The sequence below is a fragment of the Falco cherrug genome, chromosome 1, assembly GCF_023634085.1.
Source record: "Falco cherrug isolate bFalChe1 chromosome 1, bFalChe1.pri, whole genome shotgun sequence".
NCBI lineage: Eukaryota > Metazoa > Chordata > Aves > Falconiformes > Falconidae > Falco > Falco cherrug.
The window spans coordinates 121,428,773-121,447,181 of NC_073697.1; the positions used below are offsets into that span (position 1 = coordinate 121,428,773).

At 38.0% G+C, this 18,409-nt stretch overlaps 1 protein-coding gene across 3 annotated transcripts in view; it reads right to left on the reverse strand.

The window, feature by feature from the left end:
- Positions 1-18,409, reverse strand: part of CA10 (carbonic anhydrase 10) — a 209,833-nt gene that overhangs the window by 169,043 nt on the left and 22,381 nt on the right. For all 3 annotated transcript variants that reach the window (XM_014281538.3, XM_055700766.1, XM_055700767.1), the window contains one exon: positions 1,814-1,888. In XM_014281538.3, the coding sequence (XP_014137013.1) occupies positions 1,814-1,888 (75 nt within the window). The remainder of the gene's footprint in view (positions 1-1,813; positions 1,889-18,409) is intronic.

Genomic DNA, 18,409 nt, shown 5'->3' on the forward strand with positions numbered 1-18,409 from the left:
GAAAGCTGAGTCATGAATGTTTTCTCCTTAATCTTCTAAGGATGTTCCCAAAGCAAATTTCTCACTGTATTAAAACCAGAATACCACAAGCATTACCTGATCACATATGTTTCTTTACATGCTGACAAATTATTTTTCTCAATAACTTTATGCGGAAATAATCAGAAAGCCTGTTAAACAAATACCTTCTACTGGGCATCTACCTGGGTTATGCAGATCAGGAAGGCTGAAATTTCTTGAAAGCAGGTGATTATGTTCTCCAGTTTTTTCCTCCACTATCAACATTAGGAACTAAATATGCGTAACAATACACTGCACTGTCTTTAACAGCCCAAACCGATCTCAAGCAAATCTGAAAAGCTACTTTATTCTACATCAATATGTAATTAAGTTCTAGGCTTGTAGATGTTGATTTTCATATGTGCTTTTCACAAGAATTTTAGTGCCAGAAACTTGTGGGTTGAAATATTTAATCTCATTTGCGCTTGTATTCCTATCAAGATAATCAGCATTTTGGATATTTCGAATAACTGTCAGATGGTAAATGCTGTCACAACAATGAAAAATATCTGATGATCGATCAAATTTAAGATTCGTGGGAATAGTTTGTACAATGGCCAAGCAGTATTTTCTAGTACATCAAAGAAATAAAGATCATGTAGCAATTTTCATGGTGCATTCATGATAGAACTTGAGGCACTATTTTAGCTTATAACATATAGCTAGTATACATAAATTAATGCATATTCATCTCAATTGCACTGAAAACATACTGAACAAAATTATCACTGAATGTTTCTGTGTATATTGAATGAAGAATGCACTGTCAAATCAGCTCTACAACTGAACAGAAAATGGAGGTTGCTGAAGTTTCCTGACTCCTAAGTGGAAACACCTAGTCAAATGGAGCAGCGAAGACCCTGCTCCAGACAGAAAGTAAGTTTGTTTGAAAGAAAGAATAATATAATATACAGAAAGGGAGCACAAAAGATCAGGTGTCAAATGTAAGTCAAAAACAAAATACAAAAATGTCAGTCAAAGAACTACTAGCGTGTCAGGCAGCTTAAATCCTGAAATGTGTTAAGAGAGATCCAGAGCTAAAAACAATCTAAGGCCTGCTCAGAGCACTTGATACTAAAGGACTATACAGCATTAGGGGAACCAATACACATATTTTGGAGGAGTTCTGCAATACTGACCAATGCCATGCTACTGCTAGCCTGAATTTCACTTTTGCCTATCAAATTCAGCTGGTGTTGCTTATTTAGATCCTTTTAGCTGCCTATTGATTATTTACCATTTACTAAATCTTACTAAAGCCAAGTTAGGATTTAATCTTTTTTCACTCTCTATTTCTTGTTTCTAAAACAAAAATTAGTGAAACTGGCATGTTAGGTTCACGTTTCAATTAGGTTCCTTTCCTAATATACTCTTTGCAGAAATGGGATTATCTAGAAGTGCTGCATCAGAGAAGTAAATTAATCCAGTTAACAATCCTGCTTTTGAGTCCTCCCTTTATCTTTCCTATACACAGAACATATATTCACAAAGTAGCATCATATTAGTTTTACTGACAGAAACCAGGAATGTCATCAAAGCGATTTCTTTCCTGGAAAACAGCCATGGTCTCTGGATGATGTATTGACAAAAACCTTTATACACTTCACTAGAATATGATGTTGAGTACTTGTGCACTTCAAATCTTTGCAATGGATAAAAAACCATAAACCCCCAAAATCTCCCCCAAACCCAACTAGATTTAATTTCAGTGAAAAAATATTTAATAAAACTAAGTTTTTAAAATTACGCTTACCTGGAACAAAGCTTCCCTGGACCACCTCCTTATAAGCCCACCAGCCTTCATGGATTTTTGGTGAATTTTGTTGAGCTAGAAAGAAATAATAAAAGAAACCATAAAATTAAGGCAAGGCACAGGAAATATTTAATTATATAAACTTTGGAAACTCTGAACAGGGTATCAAGTCCTACAGAAGAGCTATTCCTCAAGTTCCCAAGTAATGTTTGTTCAATTTATTGAATTATGCTACACATCTATCCTAGAGGACGTTGTCCCTGTTTCTCATACAGTTAAACATGTTTGCCTTCTGAAGAACTGATCACTGAACTTAAAAATTCAGGTGGAAAATGAGGATCTACAGCACTACTGATGGTTTCTGTGCCACCCACAAATTCAGTACAGGATAAAAATGCGGAGAAAAAGAGCATGCTCATATACAGTAGCCAATAACTGAGTCCAAGTTGGTGGACTGAAAAGTAGTTCCTCCCCTTCTCTTCCAAAGCTCTCCAATAATCTCTCATTTTCAATGGAAAGAAGTGACAGAGTGATCCACAGGCAATAGCTGTGTCTTTAACTGCTTCTCCTCTCATCCCATATGCTCTGAGTTCCAAAACCATAACAGAAAGGCACAGCCCATAGCTTCACAGATATTCTATTATGCTAGAATACTAAGGCAGAAATATAAGTTTTTTTCTGGTATCTTCTCTGTCTGCAGCGTAGCACTCACTACTTATGCCTCACCACAGTCATCCTGGTAGCCAGGCAAGATACTTGCTTCTGTTACACGTAAGTGACATGCAGCTCCCATAGAGTTGCATTTGATACCAAAGTGCAGTTAAACAATGCAAGGTTTCTTTGGCCAGTATTCTGAAGGCTGCAACAATAAGTCTTTGCTTTGGGTAAGGTTTGGCCCTGATGAGATTTGCCCGTGATGTTGCTTAAATGACTTTACATTCCTGAAAAGCCAAGAGCAGAAAGGTCTTGATCAGTCAGTTTGCTACTCATAGGGTCGTTACTTTTCTTTGTCTTGGAGGAAATCAGAACTGGAGCAAATTTTGTGGTCAAAATGTAAAATCTCTGTTAATCTGAAATACTTTCAAAGGGCATACAGACACACAGCAAGACAAATGTGCTCCATAAGATAGCTGATATGCAAATATGTTCTGCCTTCACTTGTATTTTGCTTGATGTTTTCATATTTAGAACAACTCTCACTGAGCTACAGAAGGCTCAGCTACCTTGTGTATCATTTAACTTAAATTCTGGGTTGGTTTTGTTTTTTAAGATACTTTCAGTCTCTTCCAGTAGGTCCAAGAATATTTTAACATAAATATGCAGCTACAGAAGATGCTGGATTTAGCAGCTTTCTGTTGCCGTTTCATTGCTAGATCACATATATACAAAAGACACAATTACCCTGGGAAAAGTTCCAGCAATATAATAAAAATTGTTGTCATTAAAAATTACAAAGAGGATGCGACATTCAGACTAAAAAAGATACAAGATGAGGACCATTACATACTGTTCTATCAGCTGCAAAACAATATTTATGATTTAACTGACTGTAAATTTCAGAAACAAAAGTAAAGCTATAGTTAATTAAATGGACTGACAGAAGGACCAACACTCTGCTTTACCAGAAATCCAGACACACTAGTGGAACGGTGTATGTGCGGATGCAGATTTCTCTTTGCAGTATTGATGCTCATTCCATTAATTGAATGGTGACTTCATTTTCAGGTTTAACTGAAAGGACTAGTCCACTGTGCACTCTTTACAGTTTGCAGATGACATTATCTTCATTTGTTTAGCTTTTTTATCATTGCCTAGAGCACTCAAACTGTGTATGGCTTTGTTGTGCTGGACTGCACTATACAAACATTTGGAAAATGGCAAATCCCAACCCACAATCAAAATATCTGAGTAGCAAAATATTCAAATCAAGTCTGAACTGCAGTTTTTTGGATCTCAGCACTGGTTTACGCAGGTTGCTTTTATGCCTCCCTGCTTTGCAACAGAAGTTCTTAAAGATTTCAGGATGCTTCAGCAATAGGAGAGGATACCAGTAAGTGAATCCCCCAAAAGCACAGCAATCATTCTTCTACTTCAAATTTCCCAGAAAATTACATTGCATTAAAGTGCATCTTGTAGTAACGTACACAGCTAAAGGTTGTTCAGCCAACCAGCGGTAGGCTGCATTTTGTAAGTGGGTGAAAAAATATTGTATGTAGATAGAGACAAGTTAAGAAGATTTCAGGGAGTATGGCTATTATTAAATGCAACTGCTTACTGTCAGCATTCATAGAAACATATACAATCAAAACATGTTTTGCTTTTGCCCACTCTGTGGCCAATCTAAATGACACATGCCAGGTCCAGAAGAAAAATGTAATCTATTATTCAGAGTCTAAATTAAACCAAAATCAAAATATGCTGGCTCTGCAAGCTCTGCTTCAGTGTGTTGCCTCAACACTTAGTAAAGCTAATTCCAAAAGGAATATCAGGAAAACTAAGATTTTGTCATATTTTTTCAAATCTGCTGCATTCGTATGGAACAGACTGCATGAGATGAGCAAGAAATTAGATTATCAAAGCTTTGTACTTAATAATTGGATGCCTGTGCAATTGCTTCAGCTGTCAGAGAAGAGCATGACCTGGCATTATTTTGCACATTCCACAGATATCAGATTCTTATCTCTTCAATACACATGAAAATGAAACACATAAAAAGGAATACAATAAGCAAAATAAGATGTACTATGGCCATATAAAATATCTAAGATAGGGCAAGAGCAATTCTGGGAGTACTGCTGATTTACAGAAAACTGAGGCCACTGAGGAAATGAAGAGGAAAGGCAGGTGGTTGTTGTGAGAGAGCAGCTAGGGAGACAGGCCCCAGTGCCACACTCTTTCTTGAACCCTGAAACCTTAGTGGGTTTTACCAGTACAGGCAGAACATCCTGCAAAATAGTGCACACAGAGTGACTGAACACAGATTTCCACTCTGTTGTACATATGAAATCTAGCTTTGTGCCAAAGATTTACTCTGATGGATCCTACAGGGACTTTGCTTAGAAAGGAAAAAGAATTATAAAGCTCTCATTTCTATGAATGCAGAAGGAAGAGGTCTGGTAAGGCCAGGGAGGAAAATTTGTCTTCCAAAAACTTCTCCTGAACTATTATTCCAATCTATGTTATGACGTGGGCAAGAGGTCTTACTAAAGGAGAAAAAGGATTTCTCTATTTTTGAACCATAATCAGACCTGTACCTGGATTAGTAACGGAAGAAGGAAGTATAAAATTAGAAAGAACAGACATACGGACAATCCTTGCTGGGAATCCTATCTGGGACACTTACACCTGATGCACATGCAACACAGGGTCTCTACAATTGGTTTATCAATGCCCATCTGACAGAATGGCACTGTGCCTGGGTAAACAGGTTCAACCTTATGGCCAGGAATTGTTGCCAAGGAAAAGGACTCTTCATATGTGCCACCTCATCACACTGAAAATAGCAAAATTCTCTCAGCATCCTTCTTATTTCGGTTAAACTACTGTACCTCTAATTGAAATTCTGCCGCTTGAGGATCACAAAAAGAAATGTGTGCTTGCTGTGTGGATTTGGATACTCCTATATTCCCACCAGAACACTGCAGCTCCTTTTTTTGGCATGACATGACACATAAGATACTGAGGAGACAAAAGGTCTAGAAAGCAATTCTGTATTCCTAAAGAGGGTTAAATATCTTTAAAATAAATATGTAAAAAATAATTTCTGATACCTCAGAGCCTTCTCTTTCACTGCTAAAAACAACCTAGGAGTAATGCCTTTTTCTTCCAAGAAACATTGTTGCTTCTGCAAGGCATCAAAATAAAGCAGGCCCATCTGAACAGACACTTTGCTGTTAGGAGCAGGTAACCTGCACAATTAGCTCTGCAACAGCAATTTTTAGCATCAGCACTGTATTCTGTCATTAGTAGGGACAGTCCAAAATGCCACACTTGTCCAAAGTGCTAGAGGATATTGAATGACCTCTATTTGCTACAGGGTTCTTCCCCTCGGTACTGAAATCACTAGTATCTGAGATTAGTAGCTCTGCTGATATAACACCATTATGTCAGATCTCTTTCAATGCAGCTGCTGTAGAGGAGACAGGATATTTATTTGGAGCTGATATGACATGTGTTGCTTTCATTTTGTCAGATTATTGTACGTATGTCTCATTGTGTAGCATAAAATTACAGGCCAAGTTCTGCACAGTTGCGCATTTTTGTTTCCTAGTGACTCTTCACGTATAGAGAAACAGCACTGCAGAGGATCATTAAAATGTAGAGCGAATGCAAACAGCAAAAGGTGCCAATGCCCCATAAAGTCAGCAGTTAACTATATCTAGCTTAGAGGTTAAAACGAGTAACCTTATGTTTCAAAGGGAAGCTGCTGCTCAGTCAGTAGAACTATTTTAAAATCATTAGATAACACTGTATCAGATAGCAGGTACCACCATGCAGATGCTGACTTATTTATATACAATCTTCAGCACAAAGAGGTCTTCATCTTGTTGGAATGCTAATGCTAACATAATATAAAATACTGTAATTAATACAAAATACCCCTCAGTGAATAGGCTTATTTGCAAGATATAGACAAGTCATTCTACAACTACTTATTTACTTTCTATACTTAAACAAAAGATATAAAGGCTTGTATCTGATGTCGTGGTTTACGTCATTCACATCGAAGCACAAGCCAAGAGTAGAACCCTGCCAGATCAGAATTCTCCATTCACTTTACTGCCATTTCACACAGATAAGAAATACTAGGCATGGACAATCAGGCTCACAGCAGTTAAGAAAAAAATCTTTTTTCATCTGAATTTTATTGATCTGAGCTCTTCTGATTGCTATATTAATCACTCTGCATGCTTATCCCTATTTAACTAATGTTCTAAGTCTTACTTGTGATAACCTGGCTAGTATTGCCTTGGCATTAAATACATGACAATGTTTTTATCACTGTTACCCCTTCTGCATAGTTACGAGATTAGAAAGAAAACCAGCTGCAACTACGAGCCATTAGTTTCATACTAAACTTAGTGCACGGCATTAATTCATTGCTAATACTTTGATATGAAACTCACATAAAAAAATGGCATGGTGTCTAGTACAAGAGAAATAAATCCTCAGATCTGCTATTACAATGGTGAACACTGAAAATTAAAGGATATATTTATAAGGCATTAGATGCTGGTGTGATCTTCACTTACATCCACCCTTTGTGTTCCACAGTCTGTTGTCTTTATAGGCCTTATCCTGGTTCTCTCCCAGCTAGCATGAGCTATTGCTTAGCTATGTAATACTATTTGATTTTCCATTCAGAGTTCCATAGTTCACTCTGAGTAGCTTCATCACTCTTAAGGTACCTTCTTCAGTCATGGACAAGTAATCCAAGATGGCTGTGCCTTATGGCAGAAATTAAAATTAGAGGAATCTTCTTGTAGTGTTTCAGAAGAAAATTAGCCCTACAGAGAACAGTGCAGGGTGTTGTGGTTTGTTTTTTTTTTTTAAAAAAAAAAAAGCTGTAAAAAAAAGTTTATTCTTTTTTTGCTGAACTCCATTTCCAGAATCTTAGGGAATGTACATACTTTGTATTTATTTTAAATATCCCTAATTACTACATTTTATATGGGTATTTTGCACACTGTTAAACCCAAGGATGCCTGAACTTTGGAGGGAACACTGACTTAATCTAAAAAATCAGCTTCAAGATCTTCAGTCATACAAGTACCAGCTTTGGGCTCACACCAACAAATGCCTCAAAGCAAACGGAATACACATGTATAAAGCAAATCTGACAGCACGGGAACTAAGCAGATGCAATTAGCTAAAGATTCAGCCCTCTATAATTAATGCTCAGTTTGCTTAAAACAAGTCTGTACATAATTGCAGCTATTATTTAAGATGGTTTTCTTTTAATATAAAAAGTCTGCATAACCTAACACCACACACTTCAGGCATTATATAAAGCGTCATTTTTAAGTGAAGAGTTACAGGACAACAAAGGTTAGTCTGCTTATGAATATTGCAGCCTACATTGTATATATACGTCACCATACAATGAGGGAGGAAAAAGAAAACAAAGGATTATAAAGGGATCAATAAATGCTTTCATCGGCTATACCAGATTTTTTTTTATATAATGTTTTGCTCAGAAAACATGCAAATGCTCTTTCATTAAGTTGATACTTTCCAATTCCATAAATCCTTCTTCCATCATCCCCATGTGTAAAAGCTCTCACTGCTGCTGTGAATTCCAAACAGTATTCAACAGAAGCAAAACTGACGTGACCTGTTTTTATCACATCTGAGGGCAAAAGTAAGGCACTGTCATGGGAACTCTGCTACAGCACAGACACTTGACTACTCTGTATTTTCTATTTAATGTAATTTTTTCTTCTGGTAAGATTCCAATTAAAAACCTAGGCCAAAGGATGATATTTCATACAAGCAGATGCATATGTATGCAGCTAGTAGTGACAAACAATGTAGCGTAACATTACAACACAGCTAACCACTGCATCTACTGTCCCTGTGTAGCTGGCTTTTGAGGAGAGCCACCAAGTGTCCACAGTCACTAAATGCTGCTTGAAGAACCATAAACTAAAACGTTTACCAGTATTTAAGCCCATATTAGGATGCACAGCCTGCTCACAGCACTCTCACACGAGAACTCTGCAAGACTTCAGGAGTATCTAACAATAGCTCAGTTTGCAGGAAGTAAAAAGTGCGTATAAGGCTCAGCTCTGTTCAGCAGCGAGAAGGATCTTTTGCAGATTTTATTCTCATCCCTTTCAGTCACACGTATTTGTGAACCTTTTCAATAGGAATTTCAAATCTTAAAAGCCAAGGGACAGCCATTCTAGAGACCACTACACAGAACTGGCAGGAAGGACTGCAGAACATCAGTTCTTCTTCTGCTGTCAATCTTGCAGCTGACTGGGCACTTTCATTATCTACCTGCAAAAACAGGCTTGTAATACCAGTTATCATCCCATTGTTCAAGAAAGGGTAGAAATATAATTTGTTAACAACTTCCTTGCCTTCTGACCTCTGAATACTATCAAAACAGTTTAAATATGCTTATGTGTACACAGGAACCATTCCCAATAGTGTTTATGAAGAACGTGAGATGAACATGCTAGGTAATGGCATGCTATGTCATGCTGTTAAAGGAAGCTGTATAAATACAAGGGTTTGGGTGCTGTGTCTGAACTTGCAATAAGCTATTTTCCCTAAAGCACATATGCCCGATCATGCAACTATTATTTAAGTTCTAACATAAATGAACAAAACCACAGGTTGTATCTAAAGCTTTTAGTCAGAAAAAGTTAAAACCATTTTTACTCACTTTTCTCTGAGCACCTAAGCACGCCGATGTAAATGATGGATTGCACTGCAGGATTAATTACTTTATGTCATCGCACTCAATTTAACATGGAACTCTGCATACTGTTCCTAACTCAATTTGTAGAATATCAAACATCCCCGTAAAGCGGCTGTCCTTTTAATGTGACCAACACATATGTACAAGAGTTAGACCACATAGCATGTTTGCCCTCTCCAAGTATTTTTTGCCTAAGGTGGCTGGAATGCTAAGGCAGTGTTACATTTAATGTTACTTGCTTCAATTTTTAAAGTAATATTTTTTGGTAATTTTTCTTCAGCAAATTTTATTTCTGAAACAACTGAGAGACAGGGAACCTCTATATAGCTCTCTGTGTTGTCTGGGAAAGATGAGCAGCTTTCCTTGATATGAAAGAATGCTTAAGGTTCTACCTACAAATTACTATCAACTAGGGAGCTGAGCAGCTTTCCTTGATATGAAAGAATGCTTAAGGTTCTACCTACAAATTACTATCAACTAGGGACGTGAGCCTCTGTTTCCCCAGACCCCATACAAATCTATGGGATTCAAATTACTTTTGAAGGTGGTACAGTTCTTTTCCTCCTCTGGCACAAGAGTCAAAATTGCATCAAAGCTGAAGTACTGCAAAATATCAAAACAATTAATTACTGGAGGAGAAAAATACATAGCTGTATTGGAGCAATGAGAACATAACACTGATTGCAAGCAGTGTGGGAAATTCAGAGGGTAACCTTTCACCTCAGTCACTGATGGCATGCTTAGGGTTTCACGTATCCTAAACCACGTTAACACAATTTGGCTGTCTCAATGTTTTCCAGAGTCTCTGACAGCAGTGTCAGCACACACAAGAGCCTACTCTGTGTTGTGTTAGATGGGGTAGTTCCTCTCCAGCAAGTTGTTTAATCATGTCTAGATACAAAGTCTGAAATGTTTTATAAAATAACGCAGTAAGAAGTAAGATATCTTGTGATAAACTTCAGAATAGCTCTCGCACTGCATGCCCTCCACTCCCATTAATTTCAATGTGGTTTGGGGACACTCAGTAACTCAAAGAAATGGCCTCAATACCCTTGAGCCTTTAAAGTTCAATACATTATTAATGTTAAATTAATAGGGCTTCCTTTAAAAGGAAACCACTAAGTTCCTTCCTCAGAAGCACATATGATATTGACATCTCATCGGGTTTCTGACCCTGGCTGCTCTCTGTACTCTCTAAACAGAAAGTTACAGTCAGTAATAGTACAAACAGTTGGGGACTGTCCTGTTAGCTGCCACAGACAGACCTTTCTTTTCTTTTCCCAAATCTTTGGCTCCAGGAAACAGAAATTATTTCTCCAGCAGTCTTCCCATGAGGGAGCTGTGCCCAGAATTTAAGTATTCATCACTGCTTAGGCAAACTCAAGGGGAAAAAATAAAGGTCTTCCAATTAACCTCAAGACTAATGGCATGGCATCAATATTAGGTGCTTGATCCTACAAAATACACAGCAGCCTCAAATCCCACAGAGTTCTACAGCCGACAAAAACTTGCAGTCCACAACGTGATATGGAAATATTCTGAAGAGCTACATCATATGCAGAGAATTCATAATGCTTAAGTGATACTATCATGAGCACTTTCCACGGTCTTAATAAAGGGGCATACCTGAAAAAGAGGGAAGAAGACTGCCTTCAATCTCCCTTGAAAACTCAGCAGAACTACCAACAGCAATCTGTACGTCTCGTACATATGTTACTCCAACTTCAGCCAACACTAAATGATGCATGTTCCTGAGGTAGGAAGAGTCATTTTCTCCTGCCTAACATACTTACATATAAATAAAAACAATTGCAACAAGCAACATGAAGTCATTCAAAAGCTAATGGCAGAGAGAAGACAAAATTATTTTAATTATACTCAATTGGATTCAGAGACCTAGATTTCTAGTCTCCTGGGGTTGGCAGTCAGGGCACTAATCCAGATCATGTCACAGCTCACTGGACTACCTAAATCCTCGGCACTTAAACCTTACGTCCTGGTGCTTTCTGAGATGACAAAGTACAAAAAATGTTTTTCTGGCCATATAATAACAACATTGCTACCATCAAGAAGAAATCTAATGTCAGTGGATAAGCCAAGATATGGATCCATTCCAGGCAGTGGCATCATGACAGAAAATTGAACCCATCACAATGTGGCTTTATTGCAATTGCTCTTTACCATTGCCACTGCAGTTTATCAGTTTCTTAGCAATAGTTGTTTCTTGGTTACTAGACATTTCTTAAGAGAATGGGGGGGAAAAACCAACTTTGTAGCTAATTTTTCTGAACTGATAAGTGACAGCTTTTCTTCCAGTAAGTAGCAGTATTTTCAGTCATGTTAACAAGATTGTGATGTATTTTTCAACAGAAAGCATTGTTTCTGACTAAATCAGATCTTGACTTGCCCAAAATAATGTTTCTACATCATGTGGATTTTCAAAAGAGCCCAGACTTTGATCTATTCCATAAACAGTACAGGGGTTTTCCTTCACTCACATTGTTGGGAAAACTGTGGAAAATAGAGTGTATTACTGGAGGCAAGAAAAAGGACTAAAGAAGGATATCTGCCTCTGAGATAGTTGGGGCAAGTTAGAGCAACTCCCAACAAAAAATGATTAAGAGTCCCCATATCCAAGCAGAGACTCTGGCCCTGCATCATAAGAAGCTATCTAAGGTTGCAAACTGTCATTATACTTACCCACTATGTCATTAATGAGCCCCAAATAATTTAATAAAATGAAGTGCACAGCTCAGAATCCTATTACTATTAAACATGATCATTGTTTATCACCAGCATTAACTTAATTTGCATAAATTTAATTAAATTTATATTAAATTAAATATTAATTAAATTTATATTAAAATAAATTAGGCAGATTAGGAAAGTAGAAAAGAAAATACAGCAGTCTTATTGACACCTCAATCCATTTATGTCCCCATAACCCAAATGATGAAGAGTCAATCCCTATGATAAAAATGGAGTACATATATTTCACTACTACCTGTTTACCCTAAGTAACAATCAATGTCAAGGTGAAAGGTTATCCAAACCTGGGAAATGTGAAGAAAAGCAGCTTTTTTTTCAGGCTTTTAAAATCACAGATGGGAAATAATTGTAGAAAAGTTGAACTGCAGTGGAGGAACTGAGGAACAGCAAGAGAGAAAAATCATTCTAGTCAGATCAGCTGTCAGGGTAAGACAAGTCGGATAAGAAAAGAATGTACTTATTCATCTCAGTTGCCAGCCATGTTGTATGATATCGATGTTCCAGTTCATTAATTACTGCTTAAATATTACAGTGATGACAGGCATGTAAATACCTGAACATAGACCTTCTACTGATTTTTTCTGGACTATTTTCAATAGACATCCCTAAAAATTTTATTAGTTCGGAAGCGTTTTTTGTTCATCCCACTTGCCAGGTGAAGATGGGGAAGAATTTCTCCACCCCACCGCACACCCTCCCTTTATCATGCTTCCAATGTTGACAAGAGACAAATCACTCTCCATACCTCCCCCCACCATTTCTGCTTCCCTGCAGTTCTGTGGAATATCCCTCAGAGATTACTTCTATCATCCATCTGTCCATAGTTGTGTTTATCTACTGATCCTGGAAGAAGTCATACCCTTCCCCCTCTTTCGACTGATTCCTGAGACAGCAGTGCTGTTCTGGCACTCTGCTGCTATTCTGTGATTCCTATCCCAACCAACAATATTCTTGGCTAGAACTGATGCAGCTCTGTCTTCCTTGGGTGACTGCAGAGACCAGTTTATCCTTCTGCACCCTACTAAATTTCTTGGCTTCTTGGTCCTTGCAAAGGTGTCCCCTATCCGTCCTCCTCAGCCACTTCTGTAGCCATTAGTCAAAAGCAGTGATATGGATATGCTTCTTTCCTCTCTCTCATTTAGTTTTCAAGTTAAGATGGAAGATATTTCACACTGGCTGTGATGCATGTACTTGCTTCATTTTGCTGTTCTAGAATTTTAATCACTTTTTAAATTATTGATGCAGAAATCCCAGGTAGAAATAAAAAAACACCTTCACTTGGGTATCTGTTATTCATAGCTTGCTCCCCCTGTCTTCTCAGAGATGAGACTTTGGACACAGATAAAAGAAAAATTTAAAAACCACCAAAGGTAAGAATTTAAAAAATGTATTTAGTTCAAGGAAACCGTATGGAGAAATATGCCATTGCAAAGATTTCATCAGGGATTTCCTAGCTTTCCTTCTTTTCATCTGTGTGGTCCTGTTTCTTCCAAGTCAAAATCCACAGAAGTTTCAGACAGTCTTTTATTCTTGCTGGAAGCAAGAGGGAAGAATATTATTTTTTTTTTTTAGTAAGGGTAAAACCAACTCAGGACTGGAAATCTAAGTTGTAGATTTTAAATGTGTATGTTCCCCTTTATCAGTCTGGCCTATCTAAAGCAGAGATATCTGATAGTTTGAAAACCAGACAGCATTGCACCTGTTACTCACATTTCTTCCGTATTTTATTCATATTTACCTCTATTCTAAAGTCTTCTAAAGGCCTACTTCTCTTCTAAATCTTTTTATTGTTCAATGTTCCATCTTTGGCCAAGACATTGACTGGAGGAATTAAAAGAAATTGTAGGAGCTGTGACAGGCCTGCCTCCTGCACCCTCTATGGGGCAGAACTTGTGGAGACAAGCTGCAGACAGGCTCGCTCCAGCAGCTTAGCCATAAAGACTAGCTGCCTGCCACTGCCGTGTGAACCCCTGAACGGGACAGCAGTACAGACAAACCTGTCCATCAGTAATACTCATTGCCTACCTCATTTAATTTATAAAAAGGCTAAACTGTTGTCCATCTCTTGGTATGTATAGATACTCAACTTAAGAACAGAACCACAGTGCAATACTACAAAGTAACATACTCCAGCAGCAGTAAGTCCAAGAGCCCCAGTATGCTAGCTTTCAAAATAACAGAAATAGAGGGAAATGTCCTTGAATTCAGGCCAATTCTGGGAAGCTTTGTTTCTTTCAGTTAAGATTCTTATTGCATTCAATTTTGATCAGTGAATGCTTCAAAGAACAATTCAGGGTAACTCTGGCAAATTCATTGCTGTGCAGCTGTCTGAAGAACACACTACACACCCTGGAGACACAGACATCCCATACCTGATTATCCACAAATAAAAGCCTGCTGAGTCTCCCACACATGCTGAGCACTGCAGATGGGAACAGAGAACAGTGGGATATGCAGACCTATAGATCTATTCCATAAATACAGCATCTAACAAAAATCACATCCTCCTCTCCTGTACCTGCCTCCTCCTCTGTATTTCAGCCTTTGCCACTTAAGCCTTTGATTTATGTATGCAGAAAGGATTGCAGGTACAGATGGAAAAGGCATGGCCAACCAGACTGCCCCCTTCAAAGCATCTGCAGCCCTGAAAGGAAACTATCAGCCACATCCTGCTGACAACTGACTTGTCATGTCCTTTACTATGGTTTGCCATACATGGCATATATATCCAAGCAGATATATATCTGCTCCTCAGCCATACTAGCTACAGTACACAGCACCAGACTAACTTGGCTCTACGGCTGCAGGATCAGACCTGGTTTGTGTCTGGGTGGTGAGGAACACAAGTAGGTAAGTAATGGGTGGAAAGGCATGCAGAAGTCAGTGACCACACTGATGGGAGGAGTCCAGCTCTGTAGGAAGTCAGTTACTTCCAGTCCTTTGATCTTCCCACTGGAACACACTGAATTTTATGCATAACATCTCAGCTATTCCATAAACTCTACATTTGAAATAACCGCCTGAGTGCTAGACAAACTAGTTAGGAGATTCAGTAGTATTTTGTTTTTTTTTAAAATGGGGAATACTGAAATTAACCTAAAGCCAACAAACCTTTGTTTGTGTCCAAAAAATATTAAGAAAGTTGGACATTAGTCTCATAGATGCTAGAATTGTCACAGTAGTAGCCAGGAGAAACTGATTGAATTCTGCATATTTTAGTTCTCCCCTTCGCATAAATGCCTGCCTAGCTCTCCATGAAAGTCTACACTAACCACCAGGGAAACCCAGTGAGGTCTGATGAATAATGCACACAAATCAAAGTCCACTATCTCCGGCTTGGTGACCATCCAATTATGCAATAAGCAATCCTACTGACTCTGTAAACTTGATTTTGAAACCCGTTAGATGCTTAGGGTCAAAACTGGATGATGGAAACTGGATGCATGGAAAGGATCTTAGACCACGGTCCTCTATCCAGATTTCAACTTCACACCAGGCCAGGTTTTCTGTGACTGGCATGCTACAATGCCAGGTTCTCACTCAGCTACACAGGGAACTAAGCTCAGTACCAGAAAATGCCAACTTAGTTTACGTTAGTCAGGCTGATCCCCACCCTGCCACACATGCTTGGACTTGATTCAGCCACATACCTAAAAGGAATCATGTGTTTTCTTAAATCCTTATGGTACTGTGTATGTGGCATCTGCTTGTTTTTTCCTCAACACAACTTTGTGCAGCAATATGTTGGTAAGACTGCTCTTTGTTTATTTTTTTTTTGTACTTTTTGCAGCAGCAAAAAGTTGTAGAGGTCATATGCCAGAAAAAATACAAAATACAGATGATAATCTCTATTCAAGAACTTGAGAGACTCTATTATTTAGCTGGAGAACAAACAGTTTAACCATGGCTGCACCTGCTTCAAACTATTGTACTGATCTTCAGACTTTAGGCCAAATCTTTTCTGTATGTGTTTCTCTTTTGCTGTGTTTGACCATGTCCTGCATTCACCTCCTGGTTCTCTAATTCATGCATGTTTATTGTCTTCTTACTGGTATGCCACCATACATAAGGAGCTTGAGTCTTTAACTCTAAGTAATGCAAGCATTTCATGTAACTCAGGAGTTTTCTTGTACAAGACAGTATTAGTAAGATTTAACAAGACTGATGCAGCATTCTGCAGAACACAACATTTTGATAAATGATGCTCTCATAGCAGCTTACACTGGGCACATTCTAAAACATTTGAACTGACAGAAATTATTCCGATGATTTCAAACACACACTGAATATGGTTCCAGAACAAACACGAGTCTTTTGTGACCCGTCTGTATCATAGTCTTTCTTTTTGAGTAAGAATTTCTTTAACTGTGATCTTCGCAACTGCAACCCAAGGCAGATATGAAGCATGTGGTACTGGACTTGTACTATTGTTACACAGCTCAGCTGGTTCAATATGGGGCTATGCCACCACCAGGTTCACCCAATGGTGATAATAATTACTTTAAAAACACTCGCCATTTGTTCTCATCATTTTCTGCCATTAGAAAGCAGCCTGAGTGTGTGGGACATGCCAGGACATTAAACAAAAAAACCACTTCCAATATTAAAGAAGTAAGAAAGGTCTGTTTACTCCCCCAGAACCAGAAGACTACTCAAGCAAAAATAATCAATTTTGGGTTCACACTTTCTTAAAATATGCTTATATGCTTCTCTTCAAAGACAATGCAATAATTCTCAATGTTTATCCTAGCAGTCGTAGCACAACATTTATTCTAACAGTCTTTGTAGGGATAACAGTAGATATGAGTTGAAAGGAGTTCTACACCATTCCCTCTCCCCCACCAGAGAAACAGCTGATAGTAAAAGAAGAAATTTTCTCTCCTTTGTGTGGTATTTAATTAATTCAATTGGAAAACTTTTTTGTGAATTTAGCGTAAGTAAAATGACACTTTGGTATGACTGGCATTTAGCAAACTTTATCTTTACCATATAAAGACATCAAAACTTTCTGTCCTTTAACTCTTTTTGCAGCTATTCTACATCAAAGAGTAAAACAAAAAAATCATGTAAGGTTTTGTGGGCCACCAAGCTACATTACTACATATTAAAACATACAAAAACTCAAAAGGCAAGGCATTCCATTTTGGAAATTTGGAATTTGGAAATAATCTGAAAGTGCTCACTAATCACTTTCCATCATACACCTTTAAAGAATTTTCAATACACAGTTATAGACTTGCCACAGATCAGAGGCTAAGTACACATTAAAATGTTAGGCATTAACCATTCTGTTGCTATTAAACACAGTGGTAGTCCACACATAACACTTGTAATTTGAGTGCCAAGGTGATCCAGAAGCTTAGCAAATTTTAACTGTCTCAAGAAGCACAATTCTGAAATCATGTCACCCCTGATCTCAAGTGCCAGTCTTTCTCTTCTCCCCTGAACAACTTTTCTTTCATTCCAAGTTTCAAAAAAATTACAAAGAAATGCTAAAGACAGACTAAGGAAAATACTGAACCCTAAACTCCAAATGCCTGCTTAAACAATAGCATCACATTCCTTCCATCTGCATTCAGCCACATTCTTGAATTTAGTGTGGCATCATGTGCACAGATGCTGTGATGAAATGGAGTTGACAGTACTAAGTGACATGAGGGTCATACACTGGCCTATTTCCTTAGGACAATTATCACCCTGAACAGGCATTTTGTATTAAAGTTCATGCTTCATCATCTAACACCCTCTACCCTTCTCCGTGGCACTGCTTCCTAAAGAAGTCAGAGTCCTGTCTGCAAACCTAGAGGCTCCATCAATTCATGTGAAGTCAGTCAGTAGAAACTAGTACAGTACTAGTCAGGTTACCGTCACAACTGTAAACAACTTCAGCCATAAATCAATTTAAGTGAGGTCAGTATCCACTTAAAATGTTAACGCAGACATTTGCATTGGGTTTAAGTAATGCAATAAAAAACTGGCATAATTTACACTATTTCAACTTTCAGTATCAACTAGCTGTAAGCTGCCCTGCTTCATATAAATCTGCATTACAAACAAGACGAGATTTGGACCTGGAAGCCTCAAGACCCTCAAGGCAGCTTTTTCATTGCTTAATAGTTTGTCTGGGCAATTATCTCTGTGAAATGCAGTGCAAAGCCCTGATATTCTGATTTGGCAGTGAGCTATGAGTCAGCCGTCTTTGACCTACCCAAAGAGGGTTCTACACACTGAGCGGCAGCATCTCTTTATTTCTGTTTAACAATGGAAAACATTTTGAGATAGCTGAGTAAAAAGTACTATAGAAATAGAAAGTACTGTTTAAATAAATGACATTTCTCTAGGCTTTGAATTAAGAACCACAGTCACTCCTAATGGATTACAACATGACATATTTTACT